The sequence below is a fragment of the Nanorana parkeri genome, unplaced genomic scaffold (assembly GCF_000935625.1).
Source record: "Nanorana parkeri isolate BGI_ZX_2015 unplaced genomic scaffold, ASM93562v1 scaffold919, whole genome shotgun sequence".
Taxonomy (NCBI): domain Eukaryota; kingdom Metazoa; phylum Chordata; class Amphibia; order Anura; family Dicroglossidae; genus Nanorana; species Nanorana parkeri.
The window spans coordinates 177,302-188,395 of NW_017307187.1; the positions used below are offsets into that span (position 1 = coordinate 177,302).

Consider the following 11,094-nt stretch of genomic DNA (forward strand, 5'->3'; position numbering starts at 1 on the left):
TGTATTTTGTGTAAGCAAAATTAAAAAGGGGGGGGGGGGGGGGGGGGGATTAGCGCACTTTGTCATTCCCACTTTGGGTGCCAGAGGACCTTGTCCTGGAGCTGCAGGTAAGGTTCATGGGACCCCAGAATGTGGGATCATCAGTAGAAAACTCCCATGGGATCCAGAACAGCTTGGACTTTTTACACTGCCTGGCAAAGAAAAGAAAAGAAAAGAAAAAAAAGTTGCACACTCAATTATTTCTTTGGACCGCCTTTAGCTTTGATTATGGCACGCATTCCTGGTGGCATCATTTTGATAAGCTTATCCAATGTCACAACATTTATTTCCATCCAGAGTTGCATTCATTTTTCACCAAGATCTTGTAGTGATGATGGGGAAGTTGGACCTCTGCGTAAAGTCTTCTCCAGCACATCCCAAAGATTCTCAATGGGGTTTAGGTCTGGACTCTGCGTTGGTCAATCCATGTGTGACAATGATGTCTCATGCTCCCTGAACCACTCTTTACAATCCGAGTCCGATGAATCCTGACATTGTCACCTTCGAATATGCCCAATGTGCCATCAGGGAAGAAAAAAAATCCATTGAGGGGAACACCTGGTCATTCAGTATATTCAGATAGGCAGCTGACCTCATTCTTTGGGGACATAACATTGCTGAGCCTAATGAAGCAACCCCAGATCATAACACTTATCCAATGGATTTGCTTGGCTTAAAGCCAGGTGGTGACTTTGCTGTTTTAAAAGGCAGTGTATTACAAGTCATTATGGAGAGGTAAGCAGATATATTATTTGATGGCCATCATCTTCCTCTTTAGGTTGCGTACAGGATATGTGTGTTTTTTTAAAAGGTGTGTTAGCTTCCCAGAATCTGGGATTTCTCCAGCTCTAATATACAAGATGATGTTACATTTTAATCCTAAATACAAGCAGACTGAATATAATATAATATTTAATAAGGTGTTCTACCTGGAAAGATGTCGGAACACAGAACACATGCAGGTTCTCATTCTTCACCCTTTCAGCTAAAATATAAAAAAAAGTTAACAACGTCACCCGTGTACAGACAGCAGTTATAAACATAAGATTATATAATATAAATAAAACAAACCTAATCGAAAATAGAAATGCACATTTTAAACCTAAAGTCTTTCAGGTTTTGGCAATTGTGCCGATTGTCAGCGCAGCTCACGCCATACATAGTTGACAAATCAAAGATGGCCACCAAAATTTCTTTCTGGCTTCGATCTGTACAGCTACGAAATTCTGTCATGCATAGTAGCCATGATGCACATTTAGCAAGGTGCCAACATTTAGGGGTCAGTTTTTGGTGGCTGCAGGAGAGTTAAACCACCTGCCATTTTCTTCCATTAGGTTCCACACTTATAATTATCAGTTTTGGGTGCACTTACCCTTGAAAATTACTTATGGAGTGAGTTGTAATTTTTCCTTTATCTGCATTGGGCTTATGTAATGGTGGCATTTTATATGCCAACACCGCTTTGAATGCACTCCGATTCAACTGTTTAACAGATCAGTCACTACATGTCTCATTTACCAAGGGAGTGACCCGGTTTTACATTCCTGCATTGTACACGCTCTACCAGCTACCAGATCTTTTACCTGGCCGGTTAGATTGCAGCTCCTAGAGAAAAAGTTTATGCTTAAAAAAGAGGAAGTCATGTTTTCAAATTAGATCATCTGAATTAAAACACCACCCTCCCCAATTTAAGGCAATTTTGTGCTTATATACCAAAAGTGTAACTCCATCCATTTACTTCAAGATATTAGTTATTGCCATCTTTGTCCCACTTGGGGAGATTTCCCTATACTTCCTATTGCAATGACCATCGTTTGAAGTGAGACATTTTTCCAGAAGTGGTCACAGACTGTATGAAAAATCACAAGTTTTTGGCACAGTGAGGAGAGTTTAAAATCTTTGGCAGGATCCAGAAGTTAGATTCACTTCAAATTATTTGTCAGCTGCAGTAACAGGAAACCTACTTAACAGCTTCATTGATGACAAAAAAAAATCTAATTTATGTGGATACTTAGTGACACTAAACTCAGGATTTAAAATTTAAAAAATGCAAGTACCTTAACTATTTAAAAAAATGTATCTTATTTGTGTATCACTGGGCTGTACATCCTCCAATCTCTGAATTGGTGCTGACACTGTCCTTCCTTCTGGAGGGTGGCTACTTTTGTACCCTATGGTCCCTGTGTGTGTTGTAAAGTAGTCATCGCTCCAAGCTCGCCCCCGTGATACACTACAATCTCAATACAAATTAGTAAACTAAACATAAGATTGTAGTCCCATCAGGGGAGTGAGCTTGGAGCGGTGACTACTTTACAACACACACAGGGACCATAGGGTACAAAAGTAGCCACCCTCCAGAAGGAAGGACAGTGTCAGCACCAATTCAGAGATGATTTGAGGATTTACAGCCGAGTGATACACAAATAAGAGACAAATTTTTGTTAATAGTAAAAAAAGTACTTGAATGCATTTTTAAGAACTTCTGAGTTTAGTATTATGGCAAATTCACCCTCTACGCAAGGTGTAACAATAGGCTTAGCAGACCATAAGTCTGCTCAGAGGCCTGGAGTTGGTGGGGAGAGCCCAGTTAAGAGGCAATTTAAAAAAATTAATCCTGTGTACATGTAAAACATAACATATCCACCGCTGTATTATTAAGGATTGCAGAGATTGCTGATTTATAACCTCCAGAGCTTGTGGTCATCCTGGCCAGCACTGAGACTAAACTCTGTATGCCTAAAGGTGCCCATACACCTTACAATTATCTGCAGATTTTCTGTGGTCAGATGGAAAAAGTGCAACAGATTGGCCCAGGTGGAGATTACTCCATCCACACAGTTAAGTGTAGATGGAGGAATCTGTTGCACCTTTTCTATCTGACCACAGAAAATCTGCAGATAATTGTAAGGTGTATGGGCATCTTAACACAGTCTTACTCAGGCAGTAAAAACCCCAGAGTGTCTCCTCCGCTAATCACCAGCAACTGTTTTTAGGTCTGTAACAAAACTCCACCGTTTAAACATGTTTGTATTAGGGTTACAAATTACGTGCAGAAATACTAACAATCATGTCATAATATAAAATATTTTGATGGTCATTATTATTGCTACTGCAACTGGTCTTTTCTTTGCCCATATAATGTTCTGTTGGGCCCTTTCTATTAAACACCAGGTGTCAATGAGCAGAAACACAGTTAAAGAAGAGACAAAAGCAGAGTAGGGATCTCCAAACCTTTCCATGAGGCCCCTGGTGTTTTATTATAGTTTGCATTTGGAATACGGAGTATGCCAAGCTTGATTGTAAAAGGTTGGATGGACCATTTCAACAGAAAAGCGTCCTTTGAGATTATTAAAAGCTGAACTCCAGGATAAGCACATATTACCCTATTACAAGATCCATCTGCATTCTTACTTAAATGTTGGTGAGCTTTGTGTATTTCTTCCAGATCCAGTGTAAAACTTTGCCACTGTGCAGGAACCTCCAGTAATAAAAAGACTGGTCACTGCTGCTCTCTCCCCTTATGCAGGGCATCTGGTCTGGTCTCTTCCCACTCCTGTACTTTTCTACAGGCAGCCTGTAGTAGGTGGAGCCTGTTGAAGCCCCCCCCCCAACCCAACCCCGCCCAGACTATGTAAAGTACAGTGCTGCTGTCACCGCTTCTTTAACAAGGTATTATCTGGGCATGCAAAGGCATTTGGTGCACAAAAAATGGATATCCTTTGTGCCTATTAAGAAATATATTTACATACACGTTTTAGTGCCCGGGGTTCACCTTTAAAGCATTATATATTCCTGCAATAAAGGCTATGAAGAAATAAAGAACAAACCTTAACATGATTGTCCACAGCAGCACATCCCGCCAGCCTCTTGGCCTCTTCCGTCATCCTGCAGATGGTAGTGAGCAGCCGACGCTGGATCATGCAGTTGTCACACGGGGATCTGACCGCACGTTGTCACAGCTTGCCTGGGGAGAGAGAACACATGAGAATGAGGAATACAGAAGTATGAACTCTTCCCTGTCCTCGTGTGCACTGATAACTCTTAGCTTCCTGTATTAGCATTGATCTGTTTATGCGAGTCAATGCTCGTGTTTGTATACACCCTTCTTCATAACAAGCGTACACTTGGCTGAGATTCCGATTGGACACCTCTACCCCGCTACTTGAAAGGCAGATATTTTAAAAAGGTGCTTCTGAAAAAAAAGTTAAGGGCAAGTCATTGCTTCTGATCTGCTTTTTCAGCCACATACAAATCAGTGTAAGGCTTGGTTCACACCTAGGCAAATCGAATATGCGCGTGTGTCGCACAATTCACGGTAAAAACCGTGCGACAAACGTGCGTTTCCGAGGGCTACTTGGCTGTATCCCAATGGAAACACGCGACAAAAATGCCCCAAAGAAGCTCCTGTACTTCTTTGGGCGTAGGACGTTTTGTAGCGCGTTCATATGGCCTGTAATACGCCCAGGTGTGAACCATACCCATAGGAAATAATGGGATTTTGGTATTTGAGCGCTTTGCAGAGCATCGAACGTGCTACAAAACGCCCAGGTGTGAACCGGGCCTAAAATGAAAAGCAGCTGAAAGCAACTTAGAAAGTAGCCAGATGCAATTTCAAACCAACCCCAAGCAACTCACAAGGCAAGTCAAAGAAGCATAAAAGCATTTCAAAAAACAAACGGTTACATCTCCTGGATCAACACTCCATAAGGTTTATTATAAAATCAGCCATGTTTTGATTTCAAAAATTAGAGTTAGGACCACACTACACAGAGAAGCCTTGACGAGGCGGTACGGCTTCAAAACATATTTTGCCCAAGATGTGCAACTAAAACCTGTTTTTAAAACGCATACTGTTAGACAGTCACATTTGTTTTATTGCAGGGTAGCTGGTAAGTGTGCTGGAAAACTTCTGGATTTTGCATTGATGTAAGCCCTTCCATGTGCACCTTGCTATTAAGGCTAGTTATAAATTGTGCGCTTGCCATTTATTTGTACCCTGTTGTGATCCCTGCCTAAGCAATGCCCTCCAGCGTGTTTCACCAAAGCTTAATTGTAGCGATCGAGCCCGGGTGGGTGAAAGGCTAGGCTCGAGCCCGGGTGGGTGAAAGGCGTTACGGTTAGTGGGTGGTGCTCAGACAAGCATTACAACATGGAGTTGTTGATTTTATAATAAACCTTTGCAGAGTGGAAGATACCAGAGATGCGATCGTTTGTTCCTTTGAAGTGTTTCTAGAGTCGAGACAAGCTTGTATGGTCAGCACCTGGTTTTCCAGGCTGTGTGAAATTCTATTCTCAGCGATGAGATGGTAATTTTACATTTCATTGGACTCAACGAAAAAAATAATGTCTCAGCGCTATTCTCCTTGTAACCAGCAGCTGTGCCAAAGCGAATTAACAATTATATATTAAGAAAGTGCACTGCACTCAATAAATAACAATCTACCCTATATACACACACATAATCATAAAAAAGTGGGAGCAATATGAAAAAAAATGATATCTATCTCTATCATGTAAAGTCCCAATGAATAAACAACTACTGTATAATGTTATAAACCTTTGGGGCAGATATACCAAAATTATTTCAATGCATAACAGACCCAAAAGGGAGCAAATAAGAGACATTCATTGTGAGAATTTGTTTTACTCTTTAATTACCCCATTTTGATAAATGTATGCTCATATAGTACACTGGAGCAAGTTCTCCTTGCTACAGCTTATAACCAACAGTCCACGTTTAGCAGGTGACCTCCTATATGCAGTAGAGAAGTCATCATGGGCTCAGCAAAGTTTTATCGACCTGGATAAATAGGCACAAAATATCAGCTATCGGTGGACACTAAGTCGGGTTTAGGAAGCACAGTTACATTATAACACATATGAACAGTGTTGTGGTTGTGCGATAATTCTTACCACATTTCCCAAACCTTGCCCAATCAATTGGGTGATGACTGACCATATCCGCTGCATTTACTAAAGAGGCTTTGTAATACAAAAACAGGAACTTCACCCTGATAACTAAACACATTTTGTCTATATGCCATTATTCGGCTTTCAACTCTATCAGACTTGAAAAGAAAAAAAAAAGGGGGGGAGAGAAGGATGGCATTAGAAAACATTTGGATAGCTTGGACAGCAGCTTATATGATGGGTCCCGCAGAATGGTTATACACCCTTATTTTAGAAAGAACTTCAAATTCCTGGCTTTCCGATTAGCCGGGAGGCGTGTAAAGACTGGCCACCCAGCTTTCCGACCAGATTATGAGGGAGCATGAAGCCAGCTTTCTGGCCAAATCAGGAATCTTGGCACTGTGTATTGACACATTGCCCGGCTTCCTGATTGTTCAAGAAATCAGGAAGCCGGGTAACGCGTCATTACACGGCAGCCGGCTTCCCGATTGGCTGGGAAGCAGGCTGCATGGTACCTCATCACCAGGTGACAAGGGAGCATGAAGCTGGCTTTCTGGCCAATCAGAAAGCTGGAGGGCATGTAATGACACACTGCCCAGCTTTCTGATTGGCTGGGAAGCCGGCTCCATGCTCCCTCGTCACTTGTGACGAGGGAGCATGGAACCAGCTTCCCGGCCAATTAGGAAGCCGGGCAGTGTGTGATGACTCACTGCCCGCCTTACTAATACCATAAGCTTAAGTATCGTGCCAGGCATTGGAGCATTTGGGTGAGTACTCACCCAAATACTCAGCATCGGCACTGGTATTGGTATATCCCTAGTATTCAGTATACAGACAGAGGCTGTATCAAAGAAAAGCTTGTGAAATATAAAGATGACGGCTGCCATTGTTGAGTGAGACATCAAACCACTTACCAGAGGTGCCTTGACATAGCAGTGTGGCTGTAACGGGTGTTTGCAAATGTGTGGAACTGAATCCTGTTTTTAACCTGAATAGTTGAAACAGTCCAGCTAAGAGAGAGATTTTACACTGCTACTAGATAATTCCAGTATCTAGAACCGCAGCAATCTAAAACAACAACACAGAACAATAAGCTCAAATGAGCTGAAAAGGGGGCAAATAAATCAGAGAACAGCCAGCAAACAGAAAATATATTTTTTAGATGTAAAAGCAAATGTTCCCTTTTGTCTGGCATCAGCAGTGCTTAGTCTGTGAACATGGTCTAAAAAAAAAAATGTTTCTATGGATTCTAATGGCAGTTTCTCTCTCTATCTATATATAGAGTTCCTATAAAAAAGGAGTTGTCCCTCAGGAATTTTTTTTTTTTTTTTTTTTTTTTTAACACCGTTCAACAGAAACAGACTCTCGTGTATTTAATTACAACATATGCCGTGTGTGTACAAAGACTATGACAAAAGAGATGGTTTGCACAAGCAATTTAACAAAAAAATTGCAATTTAATAAAAATAATTGCCATATAAAAATACAGTGACGGCATGAATATATGTATTAAATTGGAACTGAAGCCTTTAAAAAAAACTACAACAGAAAACAAAATAAATAATACTAATAAATACTTGCTAGGAGAAAGATTTTTTTGGTAGAAGAGACACTGAAGGGAATTTACGAAGAATGGAGCAGACAGAATCTGGTGCAGCTGTGCACAGCAACCAATAAGCTTTGAAAATGAAAGCCAAAAGCTCAACTGAACAAGTTGAGAATTGAAGCCGGGTGCCAAGATAAAATAACTTCATACACAATAGATCACTGGTTACCCAAAACCCAAAGAATGAATGTTGGATGCCAACAGAGAAGGTGGCAAGGATGGCTATGGGGAGTACAGACCTGTCAGCGCTGGGGAAGAAAAACAGGAGAAGCATGTAAGATGTGTGCATGTGAGCAAGTATGCATGCACATAAAGGCAAGTGCTGCACTGGCCCACCAGTCTCAGGTTCTGCTTTAAGAACATTGGTATAAAGCTGATCCAAATTCTACAATACTTACCTCCAGTGATGCACACTCACGTTCCACTGCTTTCATCTTCACCCATTCTTCTCCCAGGTTCGGCATCCTCTGCCATCTTGAGTGGATGGCCCAGATGATGCAACTCCTGAGTTTATAATCTAATTTCTTGTAGCAGGTTTTAAGTGTCTGTTAATATAGGGTCATATAATGTGCATAACAGGAGATTCAACAGATCAAATTCAATCTTTTAGTAAATTGTAAACAGTACTTTAGCTTGAAGATGATTGAATGATGGTAATCTGCAGAACTCCACCTTATGCAATAAGAGAAGGCAAAATTCCCTTGCAAAGTGAACAGCCTGTCCAAAAAGCAAAAAGGGGAACCCCCGCTTCCCCTGCCTCAACCAAAGGGGTGCTCCACTTCCTATACCTCATTTATAGCAAAAGGGTCCCCCGCTTCCGCAGCCTCGCCAAAAGAGGCCCCCCAATTCCCCTAACAGAGCAAAAGGGGACCCCTGCATCCCTTGCCTCAGCCAAAAGGGTGCCCCATTTCCTATGCCTCAGCAAAAGGGAACCCCCGCTTTCCTTGCCTCAGCTACAGCAAAAGGGGTGCCCCACTTCCCCTTCCTCACCAAAAGGGACCCCCCACCCACCTCCCCTACCACGGCAAAAGGGGAGTCCTAATTCCCTGCCTCAGGATCGCCAAAAGGGGCCCCTACTTCCCCTACCACAGCAAAAGGGGAAGCCCCGCCTTCCTTGGCTCCGCCACTACAAAAGGGGAAGCCCCGCCTTCCCTGGCTCCGCCACTACAAAAAAGGGGAAGCGCCGCCACTACAAAAGGGGAAACACCGCCTTCCTTGGCTCCACCACTAGAAAAGGGGAAACCCCACGCTCCTCGGCTCAACCACTACAAAAGGGGAAACCCCACGTTCCGCGGCTCAACCACTACAAAAGGGGAAACCCCGCCTTCCTTGACTCCACCACTACAAAAGGAGAAACCCCGCCTTCCTTGACTCCACCCCTACAAAAGGAGAAACCCCGCCTTCCTTGACTCCACCACTACAAAAGGGGAAACCCCGCCTTCCTTGACTCCACCACTACAAAAGGATGAGCCCCACTTTCCCAGACAAATTTATCAAAATTGACAGTCTTTTCAGGAATGATACCTTACATAAGTCAGCTGCCCCCCAAATTCAAGTAACACTTCTTTTCGTCAAAAAAATCTTAGTGCAAAAAAAACACAAACAGAAAAAAAACCCTGAGCTCATGATATTTCCTCCCGCCCCCCAACTTTTCCCTTGAGATTGATAAAGATGCCCATACACCTTGCGTTTGCGATTGCGTTTGTGTCGGATATTCATAAGGTTGATGGGGAGTCTACAACCGCAAATATTGTACAATCGTACGACGGTCGTCTTTCCGGCATGCTAGAAAACTTTGGTCAATCGTACGATTTTCGCAAGGTTGGTGGGGTTTCCGTACGTCAAAATTCCTACGATTAACGCTGCTCATGCGCAAACGAAAATCTGTGTGGTCGATGATTGCAAGGTGCATGGGCACCTTAACACAACTATCCATCCCTCCCCCCCATGCCAAAGTGCTAGGTGTCATGCTTAACTCGGACCTCACCTTCCTTCCCCACATCCAATCGCTATATAAATCCTGCCGCCTTCACCTTGGTAAAATCTCCAAAATAAGCCCATCCCTCACCAATTAAACCACTAAGCTGCTCATCCACTCACTTGTTATATCTCGTCTTGACTATTGCAACTCCCTCCTCATTGGCCTACCACTACACAGGCTCCTCCCCCTTCAGTCTATCATGAATGCAGCTGCCACTCATTCACCTAACCAACCGCTCAGTGTCTGCAACCCCCCTCTGCTGATCCCTGCACTGCCTTCCAATAGCCCAAAGGATAAAATTCAAAATATTACCAACCACTTACAAGGCCATTCACAACTCTGCCCCCGGCTATATCTCAAACCTTGTCTCAAAGTATCACCCTAACCGTCCCCTCCACTCTTCCAAAGACCTCCTGCTTTCCAGCTCCCTCGTCAACTCCTCCCATGCTCACCTCCAGGACTTCACTAGAGTCAATCCCATCCTCTGGAACGCTTTACCCCAACTATGACTGCCTTAAGGTGATCCCTAAAACCTCATCTCTTCAGGGAAGCCTATCCCACCTCAACCTAACCACTGAACCATCACATTCTCAAACAACTCATCCCCACACAGCTACCTCCTCATGTATCACTGGCCCCTCCCTTTTAGATTCTAAGCCCGCAGGGGCTTCCTTACCAACTTGTCTTGAAATTGTATTGTGATTGTAATGTCTTCCTTATATTGTAAAGCGCTGCGCAAACTGTTGGCGCTATACAAATCCTGAAAAATAATAATAAATAGTGTAAATCTGAATCAACTTTTCTAAGTTGTATCTAAAAATCGTGCAAGACCATTTGAAAGAATTAAATCTCTGACTGGTTATCATTAAAGTACATCTAGGATCAGTTTCCAGTGAACAGACCCATTAACATCATAGTCAGCTCAGATCACTCACACTCATTCCCCTCCACAAGTCTTCAGTGCATACAGGGACATCTTGATACAAAGCATCATAAACATAACACATGAGAGTATCTTCAATAAAAGTGACAAAAATAAAGAATATGAGCAATCAGCACAATGTGATCTCCCTGTGTATCCCCCTTATAACCAGCAAATACAATGTAACACTGGGCTCTGCTACACTTACTGGGGAGAGGGATCCTCAGCTTCTGGCAATGTGATCACACAGCACACAACATGCTCCCTTCCCAGTAATGCTCTCGGTTATGTGACGTCAGGGAGGGGGCGGGGACAACTAGAAGGCTGCACTTAGTTGAGTCTGGATTGAAGTGACATGCCAGGTTATTGTCATTTGTCATAGGGAAGGGCTGGTGTGTCCCTCAGCTGCTGCCCGCTCACAATGTTCTGCTGTGCAGTACGTTTGTGTTGTTTTGTCTTGTTTAGATAAATAAATTCTGTTTTTGGCAACATTGTCACTTGTAGATGAAAGGTGCGTTTCTTAGTTTGTCCACTAGATGGCAGCATAGACTCTGCAATGGGAACAGCACAGGAAATCTAGCCAGTTCAAAGTGTAGCTGCAGCCAAAACTGTTGTTTTTTTTTTGTTTGTTTTGTT

At 42.9% G+C, this 11,094-nt stretch overlaps 1 protein-coding gene across 1 annotated transcript in view; it reads right to left on the bottom strand.

The window, feature by feature from the left end:
* The window catches only part of RPIA (ribose 5-phosphate isomerase A), a 27,779-nt gene extending 17,067 nt beyond the window's left edge, over positions 1-10,712 (bottom strand). The window contains exons 1-4 of the mRNA XM_018566103.1: positions 10,663-10,712; positions 3,867-3,998; positions 1,412-1,521; positions 969-1,110 (exon numbers count right to left, since the gene is read on the bottom strand). Coding sequence (XP_018421605.1) covers positions 969-1,110; positions 1,412-1,521; positions 3,867-3,959 — 345 coding nt within the window. The 5' untranslated portion in view covers positions 3,960-3,998; positions 10,663-10,712. The remainder of the gene's footprint in view (positions 1-968; positions 1,111-1,411; positions 1,522-3,866; positions 3,999-10,662) is intronic.
* Positions 10,713-11,094: the final 382 nt, after the last annotated feature.